Source organism: Paramormyrops kingsleyae, chromosome 3, assembly GCF_048594095.1.
Source record: "Paramormyrops kingsleyae isolate MSU_618 chromosome 3, PKINGS_0.4, whole genome shotgun sequence".
Taxonomy (NCBI): Eukaryota; Metazoa; Chordata; class Actinopteri; order Osteoglossiformes; family Mormyridae; genus Paramormyrops; species Paramormyrops kingsleyae.
In genome coordinates, this window is record NC_132799.1 from 42,149,051 (window position 1) to 42,176,099 (window position 27,049).

A 27,049-nucleotide genomic window follows, 5' to 3' on the forward strand; every position below is an offset into this window, starting at 1 on the left:
CGATAGTGAATCACTTTGACAGTAACGGGTTCCCAGGCTTGGCTGAGGAGCTGGGAAGATTCCAAAGATACAGGACTAGCTTAAGAGACCATGGTCCTGGTTGGTATATTGAAAGCCATCTTCTTATGGATGCCTGGGATGAGTAAATTCATATGTTATTGCAGCATGTTAATGCAACATCAGCATATTGTGCTGTTAACTGGCACCGTGCTTTTAGTGACTGTGACAGGGAGGCTGTCTGGACCAGCGATGAGAACAATCTGTTTTTATATTCCAGCAGATGAGCATCACGTGGTTAAACAAGCTCTGCATCTTATGTAAGACTCAGTCAATTTCTATGTATCCTATGTGTCAGTATGATAACAGTCAGAATTCTGACATCTTTTAAACAGCTTGAATTGACCTGGGATTCAATACTACCCTGAAAGAACCTTATCATCCTGTCCTTTAAACAGAATTCTGCTCCATTAAAGATCCCTGTGAGATTCCTTCTCACAGATGAAAACTTTTATCGCACAGTATTACTGGCAAATACGATCCACTCTTCTGTACTTTAATGTAATGCTTTACATCAGCCTCAGTGTAGTGGGATATTGGTTTCTTCTGGATAGCTGTCCTAAGGCTACATTTACATTTACTGTAAACTATCAGCCCCTGGCAAACCCGAATGGTGGCACTGGATGAGAAGCCCTTTCTGGTAGGTACATGGTACGTACATAAAAAAAAATAATTTTTTTTTGATAAGACCTTTTGTTTTCCATTTAAGGCTGTTGTTATGTAATAGGGTGGGTGTTTGGCATGGTTTGAAAGCTTGGATAACCAATAAGTAACACTGGTCTTCTATAATATATATATTTTTCTGGGAGGAGTCTTAGTTATAAGGATAGTGGACAACATCTGTAGCTGCTTGCCAAGCTCCAGGACAGAGCCACATTAACAGTTCACAGGGAGGCCGAACTAAAGGAGAGATGTTTGCTCCCACATGTCTGTGACTAAATAGGCCACTGAACACCTTCAGACACTGCACTGACTTTAATGGGTTATTACCTGCTTGCTTCTAGTTAGGGCATCCACCTCCTTAAGGGAAGAGGATAAGCAGGAGCTTGTGACAGCCCCCACCCAGGAGATGTACACTCACCTAAAGGATTATTAGAAACACCATACTAATACGGTGTTTGACCCCCTTTCGCCTTCAGAACTGCCTTAATTCTACGTGGTATTGGTTCAACAAGGTGCTGAAAGCATTCTGCATATTGATAGGATAGCATCTTGCAGTTGATGAAGATTTGTGGGATGCACATCCAGGGCACGAAGCTCCCGTTCCACCACATCCCAAAGATGCTCTATTGGGTTGAGATCTGGTGATTGTGGGGGCCATTGTAGTACAGTGAACTCATTGTCATGTTCAAGAAACCAATTTGAAATGATTCGAGCTTTGTGACATGGTGCATTATCCTGCTGGAAGTAGCCATCAGAGGATGGGTACATGGTGGTCATAAAGGGATGGACATGGTCAGAAACAATGCTCAGGTAGGCCGTGGCATTTAAACGATGCCCAATTGGCACTAAGGAGCCTAAAGTGTGCCAAGAAAACATCCCCCACACCATTACACCACCACCACCAGCCTGCACAGTGGTAACAAGGCATGATGGATCCATGTTCTCATTCTGTTTACGCCAAATTCTGACTCTACCATTTGAATGTCTCAACAGAAATCGAGACTCATCAGACCAGGCAACATTTTTCCAGTCTTCCACTGTCCAATTTTGGTGAGCTCGTGCAAATTGTAGCCTCTTTTTCCTATTTGTAGTGGAGATGAGTGGTACCCGGTGGGGTCTTCTGCTGTTGTAGCCCATCCGCCTCAAGGTTGTGCGTGTTGTGGCTTAATGAGAAATTGAACAGGTGTTCCTAATAATGCTTTAGGTGAGTACAGTATATACTCGAGGTAAAATATGGGTGGGACTGTCATGAATAGTTTAATTCCCCACCTATTTTTCACTTATTTGTTTTTGTTTGGGATAAAGCAGGCAGCAATTCACAAAGTTCGCTAATCCCACCCACCATGACTTTTGAAGTTATTTGCATAAATTGTGATGGCTTCTCTTTTCAGATACACCACTACCCTACTTCTCTTCATCAACAGACCCAAAGGCCTACAGCTAACAGAACCCAGGCTTTTTAAATTGCTCGGTGTTCTGGTTTTGTAGGCCTTCACCAAGTAGCTAAGTTTGTAGCTAAGTTTATCTCTGGGAGGTGTTTGTGGCCTTTGAGGTAAATGAACAAAGCCCTTCCTCTGCCAACCACATTTGCCTTCACTTCCAGCTGACTTTGTTGTGTGAGAAAATCAGTGCTGCATTACTTCAAATTTGAGGCATTAGTTTAGTTTGGCACATCCTGAGTCTGGAACATGGTTTTGTCTAACTGGTATAGCTATTATTAGTGAGCGTGGGCAGGAGTTTGAGGAGATTCTCTAGTGCTTATTGATGTGGTGATCTTATATTAGAACAGCCAAGGAAATGGCTAATCCCACCCACGATGGCTTTTGAAGTTTATATTTGCAAAAAATGTGATGGCTTACTTGTCAGCTACACCAGTACCCTAATTCTCTTCATCAACAAACCCAAAGGCCTACAGCTAACAGAACCCAGGTTTTGCAGGCCTTCACCAATATCAAGTAAGAGTGTCAAGAGATTTACATGTTGATGTATGTTTTGTTGAGTTTTTCTCAGATAAATCTATTAATGTTCAGGAAAAGTAAAAAATTATGCAATGGAAATGAAGTATAAGAATCTCCAGCCTTTGGCTCTAAAATAGAACTGTAAAGTTAACTGACTCGTACATGTTCCTTTTTTTATATCTTCAAATCTTTATTCAACAAACATTGTAAGTTAATCTCTTCATCAACAAACCCAAAGGCCTACAACTAACAGAACCCAGGCTCATAAAAGCAAAATTTTGTCATGCCCCTTCCTCACATTATTTAAAATTTCTCTTCGTGGTTTTTTATTTACAGTTGCTATCGTCAGACTTTGGAACCAGAGTGGTTTTATTTGCATATTATATGAGCAAGCAGCGCATTTACATTCACAATTTATGGTTATTTGTGGGCAAGATCTTTATAATTTACAAGATTTTTCTGAGAGGAATTGTTTGCACGCTAGATTTGATAAATCAGATTTGTTTTGTGCGTACACGTTTTTTCTTTTTGTGCATATGCATTTTTTCACAATGACAGTTACATATAGTTTGATAAATGAGGCCCTTGGTGTGTATGTACATTACTGTGCAAAACTCTTACGCAGCCAAAGAAAATGATGTTTAAATGATCTTCATGTTGGTGTAAAACTAAACTTTTATGGCTGTCAAATTGTGTTAACTTGACCGTTTCGAAATTTCTGCTAAAATCAACCCAATATTTGCAGCAACCATCCAATACACGCTTGTAATTTTTTGACTCCATCACTAGAACACCTTGTACAGTTAATCAATATCTCATTGAGTTTTTTTTTTAACTAATTATATGAATTAAGTATGATGGTGGTGAAATTTAATCAATACATGGAAAGGCTGGGGTGCGCCTAAGGAGAGAATTGAATTTAGGAATTGAAGTGGTGTTCATCTAGCCATTCAACTAGATACCAGTAACTTTTTTGGATCACAGAAGAAATTCATACTAGTTTTTGTTTTCTTACTCTTAATGTGCATGTGTTCCAATGCTAAATTGTGTTTTTTGTTCTTAGCAAAAGTCAGATAAATAGCTTTAAATAAGAAAGAAATATAAAAATAAGAAGTATGAAAGCTATAAATTAATGAACTAAATGAACATAATTAAATAACTACAAATTAACTAGGGAAATCCCTCAGTCCCCCTATGATTCTATGGAAAACAAAACACATTGAATCATCACGAGTAATTAATCACAACAAGTAAATGACCGATCAGGATATAACTGTAAAAACTCAGCATAAAGCCTTGAATCTACACTAAGTTCTAAAAACCAAGTGAGACACCTTGCATAAACATAGCAAAATAAAATAAAAAATAAACCCATATCCCATTAATCAATCACAATTAATCAATCATAATCATCACCATCAGTTTTGGCAATTGTGTTTCCATAAACATATTTGCACAGACTACCAGGAAAGCAAATGAAAAGCTTGACAATCCACAATATGCGTTTGTGTGTGCATGTTGTTGTTATCTGGCTGGTTAAAGTCTGTGACTTTGTCTCCCAGCAGTGTACGTTACTAAGGGAGAGGTTACTAGCACATCACCTTAGCGCGTTAGATCTCAGGAACATAGTCTACTCTTTTGCAGTGGCTAGCATGAATCCATCTGCTTTTACCACACTCTTTAACTGCTGCATTTGTTATGAACAGTACCTGATATGGGCCCTCCCACTTAGCCCCAAGCGGTCCTTTCTGGGGTTTCTTGATCAGTACCCACTCACCAGGTACCAGAGTGTGACCTCCGTCGACGGGATCTTCCCACACGTCGGAAACCTGTTGAAAGGCAGACTGAACAGCATTGGTGAGCTTAATGCAATAATCAACCAGGCTATCACTAGCAAGGTGAACGTCTGCTTTTTTCAGATCTATGCTGTCGGGAAGATGCATCGGATGCCCTGTGATGATCTCAAATGGGCTCAAACCAGTCTTTTTGTTGGTTGTAACTCTAATGCTACAGAGAACTATTGGCAGTGCCTGAGGCCATGGCAGTCCTTTCGGATGATATTTGGACAGCCTGTTTTTGATGACTCTGTTCATCCTCTCCACTTGTCCCGATGACTGTGGGTGATGAGGGCAGTGGAATGACCATTCAATGCCCATGAGTCGGCTGATCTCTTGACAGACTGCTCCAGTGAAATGTGTTCCTTAGTCTGAGTCAATCTGACATGGTAGACCCCAGCGTGGAATGTAGTCTTTGACCAGTGTCTTTGCAGTGTGTGTAGCTGTGGCTTTTCAGCAGGGAACTGCTTCCACCCACCTTGAGAATTTGTCCACAATGACAAGTACATCTGAATAACCGTGACATTTCGGCAAAGTGATGTAGTCCACTTGGAGATGGAGAAAGAGCCCAGGTGGAGCAGCCACCACTAGAGCTGGTGTCGGCGTTCCTGGAACATAAGAACATAAGAAATTTACAAACGAGAGGAGGCCATTCGGCCCATCAAGCTCGTTTGGGGAGAACATAACTAATAGCTCACAGTTGTTAAAATCTTATCTAGCTCTGATTTAAAGGAACCCATGGTTTTAGCTACACTAGCAGGAAGACTATTCCATACTCTAACTACACGCTGTGTAAAGAAGTGCTTCCTCAAATTTGTTTTAAAATGTTCTCCCGCTAATTTCCACTTATGGCCACGAGTTCTAGTATTTAGACTAATATTGAAATAGTCATTTGGCTGAACAGCATCCAGACCCGTTAGAATCTTATAGACCTGATTCATATCCCCCCTTAGTCTACTTTGCTCAAGGCTAAACAGATTCAGTTTCGCTAACTCATAAGGCATTCCTCTAAGACCAGGAATCATTCTCGTAGCTCTTCGTTGCACCTTTTCTAAGGCAGCAATGTACTTCTTGAGGTATGGTGACCAAACCTGCACACAGTATTCTAGGTGGGGTCTTACCAAGGAATTATATAAGTGTAACATCACCTCCCTTGACTTAAACTCCACACATCTAGAGATATAACCCAACATTCTGTTCGCCTTTTTTATTGCTTCCCCACACTGGCGAGAGTGGGACATGGAAGCATCAACATACATACCGAGATCTTTCTCGTAATCAGCTACCTTTATTTCAGTGGAACCCATAAAATATCTGTACTTTATATTTCTGCTCCCTGCATGGATTACCTTATATTTATCTGTGTTAAATTTCATCTGCCAAGTATCAGCCCATTCACTAATTAAATCCAGATCCCGTTGAAGCCACTCTGCTGCTAGATCAGTATCTGCTACACCGCCCACCTTGGTGTCGTCTGCAAATGTAACCAGTTTACTGTATGTATTTGTGTCAGTATCATTAATGTAAATTAGGAACAATAGTGGTCCTAAAATTGAACCCTGCGGTACCCCACTATGAACGGAGGCCCACTGTGACATTGTGCCTCTAATAACTACTCGCTGCTTCCTGTCAGTTAGCCAGTTTTCGATCCAAGCTGCCACAGTTCCTAAAATCCCTGCAGCTTTAAGCTTTAGCAAGAGCCGTTTGTGGGGGACAACATCAAAGGCCTTCTGGAAATCTAAGTAAATCACATAATAGGCCTTTTTGTGATCAATTTCACTTGTAGCTTCCTCAAAGAACTCAAGTAGATTCGTTAAGCAGGATCTACCTCTCCTAAATCCATGTTGGCTATCCTTTATAATGTTATTTGCATCTAGGTAATCTACCATTTTCACTTGAATTATAGCTTCCATTATTTTTCCAGTAATGCTAGTTAAACTGATTGGCCTATAGTTTGCTGGATTACTTCTATCCCCTTTTTTGAATATGGGTGTTATATTAGCATGCTTCCAATCTGATGGTACCACACCCGCAGATAACGATTTCTGGAATATTAAAGTTAAAGGTTGGCTAATAATATCCCTCATCTCTTTTAAGACTATAGGTAAGATGCCATCAGAGCCCTGCGATTTATTTATTTTGAGTTTAGCTAGGCTTAGTTATACGATGCTGCATTCGTATTAATTGGTGGTAAGTTACTTGTGTTCTCTACTGTGAACACCCTTGAAAAATAATCATTAAACTCATTTACTATATCAATTTCGTTATCAATTATAAGGCCCTTACTATCCTGCAAATTAGTGATTTCAGCTTTTAGAGCTCTCTTGGAGTTAAAATATTGGAAGAAACCTTTACTGTCATCCTTAGCCTCCAATGCAATTTTTCTTTCTACATCCCTCTTGGATAGCCTAATGTTATTTTTTAACTCTGCTTGTAGACTTACATACTCCTGCTTAATTTTGAAATCATTAGTTATTTTCCAATTGTGGAACAGAGCCCTTTTCCTCCTTACTTTATTCTTAATTTCCTTAGTAAACCACCTTGGTTGTCGTTTCCTAGATTTTGTTTTGCTGGAAACAGGTATGAAGTCTTCTTGCACTTGCAACAATGTGCTTTTGAAAAATTCCCATGCCTCTTCAACTGTTTTGCTATTTAACTCTGTCCAGTTTACAGTTTCTAATTTCCATCTCATACCATTAAAGTTAGCCTTCCTAACATTGTATACTTTTAATTTCGACTTTGCTCTTCGGACACTAAAATTAACCTCGAATTTAACCATGTTATGATCACTACCGTACAATGGGTCTAAAACCTCTAATTTTCCAATCCTATCCTGGTTATTAGAGAAAACAAGATCAAGAAGGGCTTCTCCCCTGGTAGGAGTATTAACAAACTGAGTAAAAAAACAATCCTGTACTAATTCCACCATCTCAAGTTCATTTACAGAAGAGCCAGAGACTGTGTCCCACTGTATCCCATGGTAAATTAAAATCACCCATAACCACCACATCATTTTTATTACTCATAATCCTGATATCATCATATAACATTCTGCTTTCCTCTACAGCTACATTAGGTGCTCTATAACAAACCCCAACAATTAGGCCATTTGAATCTTTTGCATCAAGTTTTATCCATACAGCTTCTGAATTTTTATTTTTATCAGTGAGTTCCCTTGCCTGCAAGTTTTCTTTTACGTATACTGCAACACCACCTCCCTTCTTGCCTGTCCGGTCTCTACGGAACAACGTATAACCATCCATATTATATTCATCACCATCATTGTCACTCATCCATGTTTCAGTTATTCCTATAATGTCGTAATTGTCTGAAGAAATTAAAGCCTCTAAGTCATTAATTTTGTTTCTAATTCTCCTAGCATTCAAATACAGACCACTAATGGTAGGCCTTTTACAGTGTCTACTTTTAATATTTATTTGGGCTTTCCGTCTCTCCCCACATAAATTCTTAACTGACCTCCCTGCCCCCCCAGTCCCTAGTTTAAACATTCCTCAACTATTCTGCACATACGCCTCCCCAATACACTGGTTCCCCTATGGTTCAGATGCAACCCGTCCGGCTTGAACAGGTCCCACCTGTTCCAGAAGGTCTTCCAGTGCCCCATAAACCTGAACCCCTCTTTCCTACACCACCATTTTAGCCACGCATTTAATCCCCTTATCTCAGCTAACTTTGCCTGACTTGCACGTGGCACGGGAAGTATTCCAGAGAATACCACCGTGGATGTTCTGCTTCTAAGCTTATCCGCGACTTCTATAAATTTATCTTGCAGAACAGCCCTCCTGCCCTTTCCTATGTCATTGGTGCCAACATGCACCACGACCACTGGATCCACCCCGGCTGGGGCCAAATGCCTGTCCACTCGATCTGGAAGGTCCCCTACCTGGGCACCAGGCAGGCAAGACACCGTACGGGACCCTCTATCACGGGTGCACACATAACTATCTACACCTCTTATAATTGAATCCCCTACTACCACAACCTCCCTCCTACTGGGGTTAGGCGGCTCCTTGGTGCCCAAGGGCCCACCTGCCTCCCCAGTCTCTTCCAGCTCTAAAGCTGGAAGCACCTGAAAGCGGTTAGACACCGTTACTTCAGGTGTTGCCGCCTCTGTGAATTGTGTACGCCATTTTCTACATCTATGACCTACGTTCACCCAGCTCTCTCGACCTACCAGTTCATCATTCTCCCCCCTCCCCGCTTGTGACGTACACACAGTCTCCCTAGAAGGCGTATTAACTCTCTCCTTTAACTCATTGTTATGTTGGATGAGAGCCAGTCGCTCCTCTAGGTCACGAACCTGGACCATGAGTGAGTCAACTAACCTACATCGCTCGCAGACGAAGTCCGACTGGACGCAAGCATCCAGAAGGGCAAACATCTTGCAAACACAACACTGAGCTGGCCCCATAATTACCTAACTCACTATGTCCCCGTCCTTTACTCCCAGCCCAGTATATTAATATAGAGTATTTAAACTTTTAGTTGATCTAATTATCGTATAGTTAAAACAAAGTGCCGAGTACACTAAAACACTAAATTAACACTTGCGTTAAATCGGTACTTTATTAAAAATTATCCGGCAGCGTCAGCGATAACAACCTTTAAATTAAACTTTTAAAATAACCAAATTAACAATTACTTACCAGAGACTAACTTCCTGCTGAACCACGTTTAGCTAAACTAAAGCGAAGTTGCTCTAGGGAGGCCAAAAAACCACAAAAAAAAACCCTCTCAAAGCAGGCTACTGCATTATTCGTCTGACAGGTCAGACACTGTCGCACCACCTGCTTGTGATCGGAGCTGTGGGTTCCACCAGTGTTGATTGAATCGATGCACCATTTTCTCCAAACCAAGGTGACCCACTGAATGAATTTGGTCACTGTTCTGGGTCCGTCTCCATATCTCCATACATCATTTGTGTGGAGTTTCGCATCTCTTTCCATCCATGACCATTTTTTGTCAGCAGGACTGTTGCTCTGCATATCCTTGATGTCACCAGGATGTTTGGTCACTGTTCTTAGCTGTTTACATTTCACATCAAAGTCTGTGTCACTTTTTGTGTCGCCACCTCTTGCAGCTCTTTTAGCAGCTTCATCTGCAAGCGCGTTTCCTTGGCTTTCCACTGTGTCAGTTTTGGTGTGAGCTTTGCATTTCAGGACTGCTAGCTCAGCAGGAAGTTGGATGGCATCCAGTAATTCTTCAATCAATTGTCCATTTTTCACTGGTGCCCCAGCTGCCGTTAGGAAACCACGTTGTCTCCACAGGAGTCCAAAATCATGGACAACTCCAAATGCGTATCTGGAATCTGTGTACATATTGGCTGACTGATTTTCTGCAATTTTGCATGCTTCAATTAGTGCTTTTAACTCAGCTTGTTGTGCCGATGTGCCTTTAGGCATACTGCCACTCACAATTACCTGCGTGTCTTTCGTTACTGCCCATCCCCCTCGACCACTGAGGACACATCGGTATACAACACCAAGTTGGAATTATGCAATGGCGTTTCTTGAGTGTGGGCAGCTTCTTCCATGGCAGTTACTATTTCCACAGAGTCATGATCGATCTCTTCCATGCACTCTGGCAACAGGGTGGCAGGGTTGTTTTGACTAGCCTTTTCAATGAGAATGTTTGGTGTTTCCAAGACGGTTGACCACTTAGCCCATCGGGCTTCTGTGATTTGTGATGTTCTGTTTAGTGTCAGGAGAGTGTGGACAGCATGTGGGCATCTCACCACCAGAGTTTGATCCAGCACCAGGCTTGAGACAGTGATGACTGCCATGTATGTTGCCTGGATGGCTCTCAGGCATGGCCCCCATCCAAGTGCCACGTTGTCCAATTTTGCCGAATAGTAGCCTACTGGTCGCTGCAGGCCACCATGATCTTGTGTCTCTGCTGTCATGTGGCCACTCTTCTCATGAACATTCAAGATGAAAGACTGGCCCGTGTCTGGAATTCCCAGGGCCGGAGCTTTGCACAGTGCGTCTTTCAGCTCTTGGAAAGCCTTCAACTGAAGTTCATTCATCTGAACACGATCTTTGGAGTCTTTCCTGCCTTTCAGTAGATCATTGAGTAGTTGAACTATTTCGGTGTAGGAATCCACCCACATCCTGTTGTAGTTGCACAGTCCTAGCCATGTCTTCAGCCCTCACTTTTTTGGATGTGGGAGCTCTTTGGAACATTTATCTATTTTCTCCGGGTCTGCCACTTCATTAGTGTACACATCCCTATAGGTGTATGTTCCATCCTCTTCTTTTCTTGGCTTGACTCTTTTTGTTCTCAGAGGAGCCAGGTGAACGGGTCGGGCTTCTTCTTCTGATGTCTCATCATTTGCAGATGTATGAACCATTACTTGAGATGTAGTGCTTGAAGACACCACTGGTGGTGCTGCACTGGGATGAGTCACTGATGTAGTACTCACAGTCACCACTGGGGGAGCACTCATCTTTTTGCTTCTTTTTTCCATTGTGACCTTTAATTCTTCCGCCAGTGTGAGGCACTGTTTTTTCTGAACCTTCTTCTGACCTTCAGCAGGATGCAGCCGCTCTGCTGGCGTAGGTGCTTGTGGAGGAGGGGGTGCAAGAGGGACAGGTGGAAGAGCAGTCACAGGCAGGGCTGGTGTTGGAGGAGGAATAGGTGGAGTCACCTATGTGGTTGCTCCACCCCCCAGGGGTCGCTCAGCGTTTCCTGCATTCGAAGCCATTTGCAGCTGATTTGTTAACAAAGCAATATGATTTTTATTCATCTCGGCTCTGCAGTTTAACTCCCTCAATAAAGCATCTCTCTCCTCTTCTGCCCTCACACGCGCAGCATCAGCACTCGCACACGCAGCTTGCTCTTCTGCCATCTCTCTCTCTCTGTCACACAGCTGTTTGTTCTTTTCACGGTCAACATCAGTTAAAGCAGTAACTTGCTCATGCAAACTTTTCTGTTCTCGGCCAGCATTAGTTTTTGCAATCACATCTTTTTTTTCCATCTCCGATGCGCTGTGCTTTCCCCCATGCTCTTCGCATGTCATCCAAAGACCAAATGCCACCTGAATCTGTGTTGATAGCATACTTCTCACGGATGCCAGCAGCTGTCGACTTCAAACACCAAGCTGTGTCCAGATATTCACTGAGATTTTTCATCATATACTCCACATCAACATCTGGAGGCTCCATTCCTCCCTTCTCAGTAGTCAGCCTTGCAGAAACATTAATTCTACTGCCAAATTTCCTAGATAAGGCCATGTTTGATGGAACAACCACAGATTATGAGCTGTAAACTCTGTTTTTTCCTGAACAGTAAACAGCTGTTTTTTTCCCCGAACAGTAAAATGGAAAAACTCTTGCAAGAAAATGCTGTTTCTATCCCATTACAGCAACGGAAAAACTTCTTTATAATCGACTTATCTTTTTTTGAGCTCACAACAAATACAGATATCTCACAATTAGTTACGTTCACTTCTTCTTCATCAAACAACTGTCTGATTGGGTGTTTGAGCAGGGGAGAGGCTATTTTCAACCTTCAGCCAAAGACAGGAATAAGATCTTGCCTCCGTTGATTTGCGCGCTTAATTGTTGTCTTCAGTCATCCAGCATTAATTAGTCTCTCGGCCTTGTCTCTCACCGATCCTGTTCGTGACGCCAACTGATAGATTTCTTCAATGAAACCTTTGAATGATGAGGCAGGTTCCTTAAGCTTAAGCAGTTTATTAAGACAGAATGAAGATGTTACAGAAAGATATTTCACACGGCCGGTTCAGTGTCTGTCTGTGTCTGTCTCTGCCCCCACTAAGGGAAGCAGGCCCTTTATCTATGATCTTCATACAGACTCCTGGAGCCAGGGGGTCAGATGGCCTTGGTGAGAGTACGTTGTATGTTGTGGAAAAGTTGTCACTGGACCTCGTTATTAAACGTGCAAAATATCTTTGAAATAGTTAATATTTTCAGGTTCCACAACGCGATCAAAGTTTTCACCTGTCACATCAATGGACAATATACACTATCCATTATCTATACTCATCGGTGTTGTGTTTGTGCACTTTCACAACATGATAATCACTACAAAATACCAATGTTCAGGTAACGCAGATTTTTACTGGGTATCAGCCATACACATACATTACATCGCTCTGCAGCTCTACATGCATTACAATTAATCACCTATCACATCAATGCACAGATCCATGGTACGTATCATCCTTATCATAACGCAATGTAAAATTGTTCCTCAGTGCCACCAAAATGAAAAGTATTAAGCATGACAATCAAAATGGTTAGATACACTATATTACCAAAAATATTGGGACACCTCCCAATATTTTTGGTAAGACCCAGATGGATAAAGCGGTATAGATACTGGCAATATACACTCACCTAAAGGATTATTAGGAACACCGGTTCAATTTCTCATTAATGCAATTATCTAATCAACCAATCACATGGCAGTTGCTTCAATGCATTTAGGGGTGTGGTCCTGGTCAAGACAATCTCCTGAACTCCAAACTGAATGTCAGAATGGGAAAGAAAGGTGATTTAAGCAATTTTGAGCGTGGCATGGTTGTTGGTGCCAGACGGGCCGGTCTGAGTATTTCACAATCTGCTCAGTTACTGGGATTTTCATGCACAACCATTTCTAGGGTTTACAAAGAATGGTGTGCAAAGGGAAAAACATCCAGTATGCGGCAGTCCTGTGGGCGAAAATGCCTTGTTGATGCTAGAGGTCAGAGGAGAATGGGCCGACTGATTCAAGCTGATAGAAGAGCAACTTTGACTGAAATAACCACTCGTTACAACCGAGGTATGCAGCAAAGCATTTGTGAAGCCACAACACGCACAACCTTGAGGCGGATGGGCTACAACAGCAGAAGACCCCACCGGGTACCACTCATCTCCACTACAAATAGGAAAAAGAGGCTACAATTTGCACGAGCTCACCAAAATTGGACAGTGGAAGACTGGAAAAATGTTGCCTGGTCTGATGAGTCTCGATTTCTGTTGAGACATTCAAATGGTAGAGTCAGAATTTGGCGTAAACAGAATGAGAACATGGATCCATCATGCCTTGTTACCACTGTGCAGGCTGGTGGTGGTGGTGTAATGGTGTGGGGGATGTTTTCTTGGCACAATTGGGCATCGTTTAAATGCCACGGCCTACCTGAGCATTGTTTCTGACCATGTCCATCCCTTTATGACCACCATGTACCCATCCTCTGATGGCTACTTCCAGCAGGATAATGCACCATGTCACAAAGCTCGAATCATTTCAAATTGGTTTCTTGAACATGACAATGAGTTCACTGTACTAAAATGGCCCCCACAGTCACCAGATCTCAACCCAATAGAGCATCTTTGGGATGTGGTGGAACGGGAGCTTCGTGCCCTGGATGTGCATCCCACAAATCTCCATCAACTGCAAGATGCTATCCTATCAATATGGGCCAACATTTCTAAAGAATGCTTTCAGCACCTTGTTGAATCAATGCCACGTAGAATTAAGGCAGTTCTGAAGGCGAAAGGGGGTCAAACACCGTATTAGTATGGTGTTCCTAATAATCCTTTAGGTGAGTGTACACTATCCATTATGTCAGTGTAAGCATGCTCCTGAGCGCCACATCCCTGAATGAGTCGTTTCCCACTTACTCATTGTCACTGACCGATTGTTAGGTTCTTGTATTAAATTGGAACAATTTTACATTGCGTTATGTAAGGGCTACTTGCCACATAAGGAAAAAAACTGGACATGAATATGAATTTGAAACATTTTATTGGCATATTTGTTTTAAATTAACATTTTTAAACGGTAATCTTTGTTGGCGCGGAGGGATTTTAAACATACAAGTAGTACCGGCTATGCGTTATTTCTTTGGAGCGGTTATTATTTGAAATGAACGAACCTGCAAATGTCTCAACTGACCAATCAGAATCAAGCATTCCAGAGAGCCGTGTAATAAGATATGGATGATACGTAGCGTGGAACTGTGCATTGATGTGACAGGTGAAAACTTTGATCGTGTTGCGGAACCTGAAAATATTAACATATTTCAAAGATATTTTGCAAGTTTAATAACGAGGTCCAGTGACAACTTTTCCACACTATTAGAAATTGCTATTAGAAATTTTGATTTTTTCACCCCACCCTAATGGACATGGTCTCAAAGCTGAAATGGCCAGCATAAACCCAGAAACCTCCTGGCCAGGCCTGAAGCTGAAGAGAATTTGGCTCAGATTGGTGTGAAGTTCACCCTTGTTTGATTTTATCAGGGTCTTGAATCTCCTACAAACATGTGCCTACTGTGTCTTGGGAAACTGCTACACAGGAAAGGTGCCCTGTAGCTGAACGCTACCCTAATCTGATAAGTAGTGTTCTTAGGCAACCTCATGATGCAGACCCCCAATTACTGTGTTCCACGCCACTATTCCCCATCTTTTTCTGCTGTGCATTTTTGCTTTGAGTTTAAAGACACAAATTAATCATACAGATTTTTTTGCTCTGAACTTATGATATCCAGCTGGATACTGGCCTTTTGTTTGGTTGAAGCTGAAGAAAACTAAATTCTCATTGTGTTGCGATGAATCGGGCTCTAATGCAGTTGCATATTCTTATAGTGGTCTTTTTCTCTATAAACCATGTCCTATGTATGTGACACGCTATTAGATACAAGGATAGCTTGGGAGCAGAGATGTTTATAAAGACCCATGCAGAAGAAGATGAGTGGTAGGTCACCTCCATGAGTCCATGTCCTCACTGAAACAAAAGCACTGAGGGTAAAGAGGGTCCAAATGGACATGTTGTCCTGTTGTCTCACTGAGTGTAGTAATGGTAATTGTTGTTTTTGTTGTTGCTGATTGATGTCACAATTAGTTCAGGGAGCAGTTGAGGTGCTTATCAAGGACACAGATGCAAGGGCTGCAGGTTCATGTTCTAGGAGGGACCTTGTTTAAGACCTTCAGCCCATGACTGCTTCCAGTCAAACGCTAGTTAAAACATGTATGACACTTTGGGTCACATGGCTAGCTGAGTGATTCCTGGGAAAAGTGACCCCCTCCAGGCATGGAACCCCAACCAGTTCTATCACATCACAGACTTTGAATTTGCTCAGTTTTTAATGTTCTCTTGAATTCACGTCAACAAGAGATATGACCACATCTGACCTGCTTCACAATTTTGTGTTATGACATGACTACACTGGGTGTTTTATCCTTGCAAGGGAAGTGGAAATCTCTCTGCTAATTCCTTGACCAATATTTCACTCTGTGTCCTGTTTGGACTGGTGCTTTGTTTGCTCTGCCTGTTTGACGGATGGGAGTAAAATTTGCAGCTCCGAGGCTCAGCTCCGGCTGTGCCACGTGCTCTCTGCTGTTATACAGCCAGTCAAGGGAATGCAGTGGCCCCTGCAGACCGTTCACGCATCCATAATGTATGTCTATGGCAGAATATTAAGAGGCAAATAATGAGCTGATTGCGAGGACCACCAACCTCCACTCGAGCTCTTCCCACCTTAATGGATTAATTACGCACCATAATTAGTGAAAATGGTCCTCTTATTCGAGGTGTAATTGATGGCCCTCTTTTGGACAGGGTTGACAGAAACATTCATTTTACAAAGCCATGGTCACAGACACAACATGCCTCTGCAGTGTTAACCTCCTATTCCTCCTTGGCCATTTGGCATTCGGGTTTTATATGTGCTCTTGAAAAGCTCTGCATGACCCCAGGTGTGATGGAATTCTACTGCGTAGGCATCAGTACTGGAAGCTGGAGGTTAGTCCTCAGAAGAAATTAACATGATTAAAGTGTTAATTGTTCATTATTCTGAACTTGCGCATATGCAAGATTTACTGCCTAACAGTTTTCATGTCTGCGTGAGAAGTCAACAAGAGCTCAGACAGAAACTTTATTGCAATCACCCCAGGCTCTTTGCCATTCTATTATACTGTCTTTTACTGAACAGCTGCATGTTTACAGTTCAATGTATGGGTTCCTAGGGAAAAAAAACACCACTTTGACACTGACATTGTGGTATTTATTATCTTCTATTATTATATGTATGTCTGTACATTTTTGTAACTTTGTCTGCAGATTTTGTTTGCTTTTAATAAAGTTGTACATTTTTATTATGAGATAAAGTATAATTGTTCCTGATTCGTAAAACAGCACTCTGCCTGCTTCTCTGTCTTGCAGCTATGTGGGTGTGGCCTTCTTGGCATTGGAATATGGCTCTCCGTGTCACAGGGCAGCTTCGCTACCTTCTCACCCTCCTTTCCCTCACTCTCCGCCGCCAACCTGGTCATCACCATCGGTGCCATCGTAATGGTGACTGGCTTCCTTGGCTGCCTGGGCGCCATTAAGGAGAACAAGTGCCTGCTCCTGAGTGTGAGTCTCGTCGTGCATATTACCCTTTCTGCCACACTTCCCATTTCCCACAATTCTGTGGCTGTACAGTGGCAAATGAGCCAGGCTAATGAGCCTTTGGGCATTAGTTGAGACTTGAGCTACATTTGAAATGGGGGCTCAGATGAAGGCCTGTGATATCACAGGGTCATTCCCACAGCCTGAAAGGTGACATCATGAGGACTATAAACCCCCTAACATCTTGCTGTTCATTAATACTTAAGAACCAAAATAAAATAGGTCATTCTGTATATGGGTACATTCATTTATAACATATTAAGAGTACCCTGGTATAACATGTTGTCAAGTTAATGCTTGTTAAAAAAACACACAAAAACCCTTTTAAAGCACACATAGATAGTAGCTGCAGTGCAGAGATGGCAGGGTGGGGATTTAATGCTTGTGTTTGCTGTGGAAAATCAACAATCCGACTGAATTGATCGGTCTTCAAATTGTTAAACATCACATCATGTACAGCAGCCCGAAGGATATGAACATGCCACCAAAACAGAAAAATAAAGGTTGTACTACTGTGGAGAATTCTAAACTCTAGAATTGAGCTTTTCATAGGATATGTCTCTGAACATCCATCTTATTTTCCTGGGCAGGATGTCAGCCCAGCACAGTACGCATGCACTACGGGCAATTTCGAGATGCCTATTACCTTAATCGCTTGTCTTTGTACTGCGGGAGAAGGCCCACATTATAGAACATGCAAAATCCACACACACAGTAGTAGTGTGATTCAAACCCTGATCTGTGGAGGTGTGATGCTACAATTCTACCCAACGTACCACTCATCTCCAAGGCATGGATCTCTAAATAACTCCTCATACTGTTATTTAGTGTTTGCCACAAAGACAGAAACTGATCTAAGTAGTGCTTACCATTGTTAGTCAATTGCCGGTGTTGCAGCACCAAGCAGAAAGGTGGCTGACAATTGAAGGCAGCTGAGCTGTGTTTAAAAGCACGTTAATCTCAACAGACTGCCTTTCATCAATGCGTACAGCACTAAGGTGTTCTACCGATTAGCCTAATTAGCCTCACCTTTAACAGTACCACAGAAGGTAATTATTGTTTCAAATTCTATTTAATATCTTTGTAAGCAATTGAAACAAAATTTCCACTTCAATTAGAGTGAATGGGCTGTTAAAAATTCTCTAGCTCTAAGATGCAAATTTTGAGAAGACAGCATGGTTTTCTCTATGAATTACAAATTATGGCCTAAGAATGATTTATCCATGGTCAAAGCTGATTGATGTCACAATTAGTTCAGGGAGCAGTTGAGGTGCTTATCAAGGACACAGATGCAAGGGCTGCAGGTTCATGTTCTAGGAGGGACCTTGTTTAAGACCTTCAGCTTATGACTGCTTCCAGTCAAACGCTAGTTAAAACATGTATGACACTTTGGGTCACATGGCTAGCTGAGTGATTCCTGGGAAAAGTGACCCCCCCCCCAGGCATGGAACCCCAACCAGTTCTATCACATCACAGACTTTGAATTTGCTCAGTTTTTAATACATGGCATTGTAAACTAGGTTTTAAACTCTTACCCTGTGCCAATCGAAGGCTTAGCACTAATTTATGTACATTTGAAACAAAGAAAGTACTGGTATTTGTGGATGAGTTCAGCTGCTCCTCTGTCGTTCTCCAACTCAAAGGTCACTCTCTCACTGTTTTTTTTGCAGTTCTTCATTGTGTTGTTGGCTATTCTTCTGGCGGAGTTGATCCTACTCATCCTGTTCTTCACCTATAAGGATAAGGTAAACATTGTTATCAATCCTGTAACTGCCAGCTGCTTGCATACACCATGCACGTCTTCATCCAGTATCTGCAGGGCAGTGAAATGCTCAAGCTGTGCTATGAAATTGAGTGATGATGTATTGCTGTACATGGTAATGGTACTTCTAAGTGCCCTTCTTTGAATCTGTTAATTACTTCTTGTTGTTGACAGGTGAAAGGTCAATCCAAACAATTTAGTTAGTTGTTTAGATCTGTGCCCAGCATGTGAGTTGACTGGGAGTGAATCAGGATTGCTTGCTGTTCTGCATGGTGGTCTACAGACCAGCCCAAGCCTGACAACTTACATCAGAAACCAGGGTCTACTTGGCCTCCATGTGGCTGTCACAACATCAATGTAGGGGCACAGGGAACACAAAAGGTCCCATATCAGGCTGTGAAGGACTGCATTTAGATTAAAAGTTTCTATCATGTACTTTAAATTTAATCTGTAGTTAGAAAAGGCTTTTTATCTTTCTCTTTTGGGGGTTAATGTTAATTTAGTGCTTATTTTTACATGCAAGTCTTTCAATAAGATCTGAAAGTGTATTTACCCCTTATTTTCAAATTATTTATTTGTATTCTTCACCAAAAGGTTGCCAGGGCCTGTTTTTTGTTTAATCTCATTCTGATAGCATTTCATAATGTGCTTATAAGTTTTAATGAACTTAATGTAGAGAGATCTTGAATTCCTTAAATTATGCATCTCAGAATTTAATTTTACTGGAATTCATCTGCAGGTCCTTTTGTCCCTCACACCAACAGACTTGTCCATGGTGTCAGACTAGTGATGAATGACTGCCAGTTTAATAGTGGATCAGTGAGTTTTGGCTTAGGTTAATCAATTTGTTTCCGAGCACAGTGAGCTGCCCGGTGGCACAGATGGGATCATTACTGTGTAGAGCCACTGGACATTAATCATTGACAGTTTTAGTGCGGTGAAGTGGACTTTCCATTTCTGTAATCTTAGGATGTCTCTGAAACCTGGCTGTCCATGATTCACTGTTTAACCATGGGTTATTGATATGATTATTGTACTTACACTCACAAGCCGATTCCTCCCACATGTTAGTATGGCAAATATATTTGTGTTGCCATTTGTCTGTCCACAACAGACTCTAAACAGGGTACATATTTATTTAAAATTTTGAACCTGAAAGTTGAGGAAGGAAAAAGTTGTTTTAAGACATCAATGGAATTTTACCAAGAAACCTCTACTGTTCCATCTGCAGAGTAGTATAGTTTGATTATTTTGATGTTGATGCTGGTTTCCAGTCCTTTTCAACACAATCATCTCACTCTCTCCATGTCTTTTTATCGCTGGAGTGAGGGACCATCTGACTATAGCAGATGGCAAGGCCAAAGACCAGATTTAGAAGAACAGCCCTTGACGTCATGCTCCCAATCCAAGGTGCCCTGAATCCATGGTCTGCCTGTAGACCTGCTGTTTTAACAAAAAAACAAGCTGAAAATTTGCTGTTTGCAGGTGTTCAGGTGTGTTGACAGCCATTGTGTTCTGGTGCTTTGTGCTGAAGGGAGTGTGGCACTAGAGCTTGTTAATATGATTCTCATCCAGTGGTTAGTATGACATAAAGGCCCCATAGGACTCCTTCCTTTGAGGGTCACCTCGTCTGGTCCCTGAGAGGGTGGGGGGCAGTGGAAACCCAGCAAAGTGAGAGCTAACAGCTTACCATCCACCCAGGGTTGCACAAAGCAGGGATTTGACTGCTGGCTGTACCCCCACAGCCCGGGCCAATCTGTCCAGTTCCCATCACAGCAGAGACAGCCTGTGCACGTCAAATGAAGTAGAGCGTAACTAATGTGGGGCGGTGGGCTCATATGTAAAGGCCTACTGCTGCTCAGGGTAACACAATGGGCACCAATGACTCATTGCAGAGCTGGAGGGAGTGCAACCTGTGGTCTGTGGCCACACATTCAGGGCTAGTTGTCCAATCTACAGAGCAAAGTTCAAAGTTCATTATTACCTCAAACACTTGACACTATTAAAGATAACAGGATGTCATCAGCCAGGCAAAGGGCCAGGTTTCTGTTAGCAATAAGTTGAGAACCATCAGAACCTTAGCTAGAACTAATAGGATCTTGTCCAGGATCAGTACAGCCAATAGGAGTCTGTCCAGGACATTCACAGCTAATTGGCTCTTAACCAGGTTCAGCACAGCCAATAGGAGACTGTCTAGGACTGTCACAACCAATAGCATGCTGGCCAGGGCCATCTCAGCTAATAGGGTCCTGTACAGAATTATCACATCTAATAGGATCCTGTCCAGCAATTTCACAGCCAATAGGATCCTGTCCAACACCATCACAACTAATAGGATTCTGTTCCGGACAATCACAGCTAATAGGTTCCTGTCCAGGACTGTCAAAAGCAATAGGATCCTGTCTAGGACCATCCACATTCAGTCTGTAGCTATAGCCAAGGTACCCCCTACCCACGCTCAAACAGTCCAAGGGCTTTTCTCCGCTGATGGGTGTGTACTCTGTCTCGGCAAGGTGAGGTACAGTACAAGCCTTCTGTGACAGCTCCAACCAGAGAACATAAGGCTGCACGTTGTGAACGCAATGTGTCCTGTCACCTTAGAGAAGATGTGACAGATCCTGGAGGGGCTGCTGCTTCGTTTTTATAGAGGAGCCAAGCTCCATGTTGATTTAAAATGGAAGTTTGTTCAGGTGCTTCATAGCTGGAATCACTATAAGTGAAACATAACACTATACCACACACAAGGCTTCTTCCTATTTCCATAGTAATGTACTGTAACTATCTGAGGCTGTATCTGCATGTTCCAGTGTGCAAACAGAAAAGCACATAGTTATTTTTACCATAAAAACAAGTTTATGATGACAGTAGTAAAAAGAAAATAATCCTCCAGACTGCCACATTGTCAGATTATATGCCAGTTATTGGTTCTTCTCTTCTTTTTGCCATTTTAACTTTGCATATTTGGTTAAAGCATTTGCTTACTCCTAGCTGACTCCCTTATGTATTCTATTGAAGATCATCAGAAGAATATTTTTTAAATGTTCTGGCATTTGCCAATCTAAGAAGGTGTTTTTTTTCTGGCCTATCCCCCATCATTTCCTGCTATGCCCAGTCAGTAATTTGGTATTAGGTGTATTGTTTTATCCTTGCTATATCCTTCACCATCAAAAATAATTTCTGGTGATTTCTTGGAGGTGGTGGGGTGGAGAGTAAGATGTGTGAAAGAATGAGATATGTACAATTCCACAGACAGTCTCAAACTACTATAGAATAGTATACAGAGTCCTCTCACATCTTTGCTGAGGTTCAAACTGATGACCAACATTACAAAAGTGGGATACACTGTACAGCAGCACAGCTGTATAATAATGAACACTCACCTGTGGCCCTCATGGTTTTCTGCATTTCACCAGTAGCCCAAGGAAAGTTCACGTCACCTGCTTTTCCCAGGACACCAACCGTCCAAGTTGTAACCTGGCCCAACTACATCTAGCTTCTGAGATCAGATCAGAATGGATCCAACCAGAGTGACATGGGCCTCACGAAGTATCATGCTTTGAAACCATTTGCATATTGTGAGGAGATTTGGGTTTAAATTACAGCAATTTATGATTTTAAAGTTTGCAGCACTGTCTCTGACAGCATTCTTCAGATAGATAATTAGAAAACAGCCAATCCCAGCCTTCCACAATTAGACCCTTATGGAAATGCAGTAGCATTGGTGATAATGTCATGGATTTTCGGTATTTGGATTGATCAGGGCCTTCTTACATGACCAGAAGGTTAAGCATAGTGGGCCAAGGAACAATCACACACACACCATAATTCCGAACATAACAAGTCCACATCAGAATAAACAAGAACAAGGAAAGATGTGTGGATGGTTTCATGACTGACTGCTCACCATGGGCGTCGCTAGGCCATTTTTAGGGGGGCTTTAGCCCCCCTAACATTTGTACTCAGCCCCCCTAAAAATTCTCCATAAACTTTACACAAATTGGTGATCGGCCACGTCCCCTTTAAATTTCATATGAAAACGGCAGCAGACTTCGGCTCCGCAACGTCTTTCAGCGCAGTCTTCAACTGAAGCATCACAGACTGCGGCATCACAGAGTGAGGATTAAGCCAAGGTGTGTGTTTTTCGATAAATTGTTATATCTGCATCAGTGCAGTCCTTTTTCATAAATACAGTTTACAAAAAATGTCAAAATTTTCACTGTGTTAAGTCATCACACCAGCTGTTTCCTCTAGCGAAAAGGAAGCCCTTAATACTTACCCTATTAACCTATAGTCTATTTTATAAAACAATGATGCTGTTTTAATTGGAAAACCTAACTGTCTATATAAAACATTACACAGTGCATGGCATTAACTGCCATAGAGTTATGCACATAAATGATTAAAAACAGTGACAGACAGCATTCAATGCACTCGTTTTAACTGCATAGCAGTGTGATTTACAGAGATAGAAAAATCCTGTTTTTTTTGTAATAAATATTGTATTAAATAATGTCCCAGATCGTGAAAAACATTTATTAGCCTTAGAGTAGCGTTTTTTGTCACTTTGATTTAGAAAAAGTTACCTTTTTAATGAATAGAAACAAAAAATAATGATTTAAAAAAGATGTTTTGTTTAATTACATTAAAACAATGTTTGTCTATATTAATGAATTAGAATAAATAGCCTAGTAGATATAAAGTTTTAAGGGGTTGAATGTAGAACCTACTGTCTTTTTTATGAGGAATCAGGAAGACTCATTTGAGTACTGATTCTGAACAAGCCAAATATGTGTTAAACATCTATGGGGGCTGAGCCCCCCTTAAATGAAAATCCTAGAAACGCCCCTGCTGCTCACTATCTACAGGGAGGGTTTGGCTATTGACTGTCTCTGATGAATATAATATTACTAGTGATACTGTTTCCCCAGGGGGGGCATTTTCTATTGTATAGCTTTCTTTACTATGTATTACATATTACACAAATTACATTAGTAAATGTGTGTTCAATTAGGCGCCTTTTATTTGCTATTCTGTATTAGTTGAAGATCCAATAAAATGCAGTATCTCAAAAATGCAAAGACTGCAGACAGGGAGTAAATACATTCCCATTGTATTGAAAAATCCTATCCTCCACAAAAAGTTGAAATCTGTACAGACTGAATTTACTGAAGCTTCAACTGCATGTGTGTCATTGTGTTGTAGCAGTCTCATCAGCAAAGCCCCAACAGCCATGCAGGGATCAAGCATAGCTGCCTGTTTCACTGGGGAGATGTGGAGCTCAATTGCTTGGCTTTGGTCCAGCAGAGACCAACACTGTATCACTATAAACATTTCTCTCAACTGATACTGTGTAAAACCTTGGAGTCCTTCCTCATTGCTCTGCAAGGAACACCATCAGACATGAGCAACATGATGAATGTGAGCTGTTGGGAATTAGCTGCTTTTATAGACCTCAACCATGAGGTGCTCAAACACCTTTACATTGGAGATGGAGCTTGTCACGCACCTGCTTTCAAATGTGCTGGATTTTCTTTTGCTGAAATAATTCTCAACTTGCAGAAGACAGGCAGTTATAACAGTGTCATTTTCACCATAATTGCTTCTATCTTCCAGCTAAGGACTGGAAGTTCCTGAGCTCACAGGGTACAAGAGTCGCTCAGCTAACCTTGTAATCTTATATCTCATTATGCTGTCTCCTCGAATATTTATCCTTTCTCATTACACTGAGCTGAAAACACAACCTCTCTGAACACATGGAGCTCTCCTTACTACCACACTATAACCAGCAGTTATACTGCACTTACATTGATCAGTCATAACATTAAAACCACTGACAGGTGAGGTTAGAATCATTTTCTTGTCAAAATGACACCTTTCAATGTTACCTGACATTATATATTAGTCAAATGAACAGTCATTTTTTGAAGTTAATGTGTTGAAAGCAGGAAAAATAGACAAGTGTTAGAATCTGAGCAACTTTGACAGGGGTCAAGTTGTGATGGTGGGTCATGTGGGGTGTTCCCAGTATGCAGTGGTCAGTACCTTCCAAAAAAAGTCTAAGGAAGACCAACCGATGAACCAGTGATGGGATCAAGGATGCTCAAGATTCACTAATGTGCATGGGGCGCGAAGGGTAACCCATCTGTTCCAATCCCACAGGAGAGCTACTGTAGCACAAATTGCTGAAAAAGTTAATGCTGGCTAGGATAAAAAGGTGTCAGAACACACAGTGCATTGTAGTTTGCTGCATATGGGACTACGTAGCCACAGACTGGTGACGGTGCCTATGCTGACCCCTGTCCACTGGCAAAAGCAGATACAATAGGCACTTGAGTATCAGAACTGGACCAAGGAGCAATTGAAACCCTGGTGGCCTGATCTGATGAGTCATATTTTCTGTTACACCATGTGTGTCACGTCCGGCTCGTACGATCCTCCTGTGCGCCACGCCCCCCTTGGTAACCTCGTATGGAATCCCTACGTTCACCGGCTGTTTTCAATCCTGTGTAATTGAGTCTTTGTATTTAAGTCCCCGTTCAAGTATGTTTCCCCAGTCCTGTCATTGACGTTGTTAGCCGTGTGTTGCCTCGTCTGCTTGTTCGACTTAATAAATCCCGTATTCCCCGACTTTCCGTCTCCCTGCTCCTGATTTCCTGCTCACCCGATGGCACTTCTGACAATTTGGATGGCCAGGTACTTTTGCTTCATTTACCTGGGAAGGAGAAGGCACCAGGATGTACTATGGGGAAAAAGACAAGCCAACAAAGGCAGTATGATATTCTGGGCAACTGTTGAATTCTCGAAAATGATTGGTCACAAAGGTATTGATTAATTTTCTATAATGGTACACGTAGAGCCAGCCAGGCAAATCACAGCAGTAAATCATTGCGCTGTTATAATAATTATAGTCTATACTATAATTATACTAATGTTCCTTAAAATTCCAGAAGTAGAACACAATTTAAAAATAACAGAAATTATATTTTAAAATATTGGTGGAAGAAAGTAGTTATTCTGATAAATGTATTTTTGGCTTGTAAACATGAAAATATTATATATAGGTACAAACTTGTAAGCGTGTAAATTGTGTAGTAACCGTGTAATAAGCAGGTTCATGCACTCCAAGCTGTGTATTATACATTGTAAACACACTCCACTGCATATCCAGTGGTTCTTTGCCTCCTTCACCATGAAAAAACTAAATGAAGTTAAATGGGCCAAAAAAATTTGTAAACTCTAAAATCATACATCATACAATCTGCTGACAGCATGTCTGCATCAGTCTATCTGACACACTGTTGGCTGACTGCATGTAAATACAAGATTAATTTGTCAGATTTAAGGTAGTCTGGGCTAAATGTAAGTGAATGAAAATAGAGTGCATTTGAACTGGGGTACCCTGAACTAAGCAGGGAACAGGGGCCTACATCACTAAGTTGGATGTCTTGCTTAACCAGGTAACTCATTGGATTTAAGGTACCCTAGTTTAAATGGACTTCATCATTGTTCACATAGATTACCTTAAATCCAAGCAAGAAATCCTGCTTCATGATATAGGCCCCCAGTTGTATTGGGTTTTGATTAACAAAGCTATAGAGCAATAAAGATCTGAGACTCTCCTTCATAGTTCTGAATAAAAGGCACCATATGTTTGTAGACCCCAAGCAGCTCCACTCAGGGCAAAATATCAGCCAGTTGTGAAGTAGGGCTTCTCTATCTCATAAAAAGAATATCATAGAAAGAATATTTCAATGCAGATTTATTCCAGAGACTCTACAGAATGAACAATACCCAGTTGGGTAAGTCGTCATGGGTAATATCCCCTGGTAATTGCTGTAGTCCGACAGATGGAACTTCAGTGTTAAACAGGTATGATGAATAAAATAGTGGAACCACGGTTTCCCTTGCCCAGATGTAGGTCACCGGGGCCCCCCCCTGGAGCCAGGCCTGGGGGTGGGGCTCGATGGCAAATGCCTGGTGGCCAGGCCTGTACTCATGGGACCTGGTCGGGCACAGCCCGAACAAGGCACGTGGGTCCCCCCTCCAATGGGCTCACCACCTATAGGACGGGCCTTAGCGGTCGGGTGCGATGTGAGCTGGGCAGTGGCCAAAGGCGGGGACCTTGGCAGTCCGATCCTCGGCTGCAGAAGCTAGCTCTTCGGACATGGAATGTCACCTCCCTGATGGGGAAGGAGCCTGAGCTGGTGCGCAAGGTTGTGAATTTCCGGTTAGATATAGTTGGGCTCACCTCGACGCACGGCTTGGGCTCTGGAACCAGTCTCCTTGAGGGGGGTTGGACCCTCTTCCACTCTGGAGTTGCCCACAAGGAGAGGCACCGAGCGGGGGTGGGCCTGCCT

General features: G+C 42.0%; 1 protein-coding gene across 5 annotated transcripts in view; it reads left to right on the top strand.

Moving 5' to 3' along the window:
- tspan9a (tetraspanin 9a) overlaps positions 1–27,049 on the top strand; it is a 159,520-nt gene that overhangs the window by 119,047 nt on the left and 13,424 nt on the right. For all 5 annotated transcript variants that reach the window (XM_072710316.1, XM_072710317.1, XM_072710318.1 and 2 more), the window contains 2 exons: positions 16,703–16,894; positions 18,601–18,675. In XM_072710316.1, the coding sequence (XP_072566417.1) occupies positions 16,703–16,894; positions 18,601–18,675 (267 nt within the window). The remainder of the gene's footprint in view (positions 1–16,702; positions 16,895–18,600; positions 18,676–27,049) is intronic.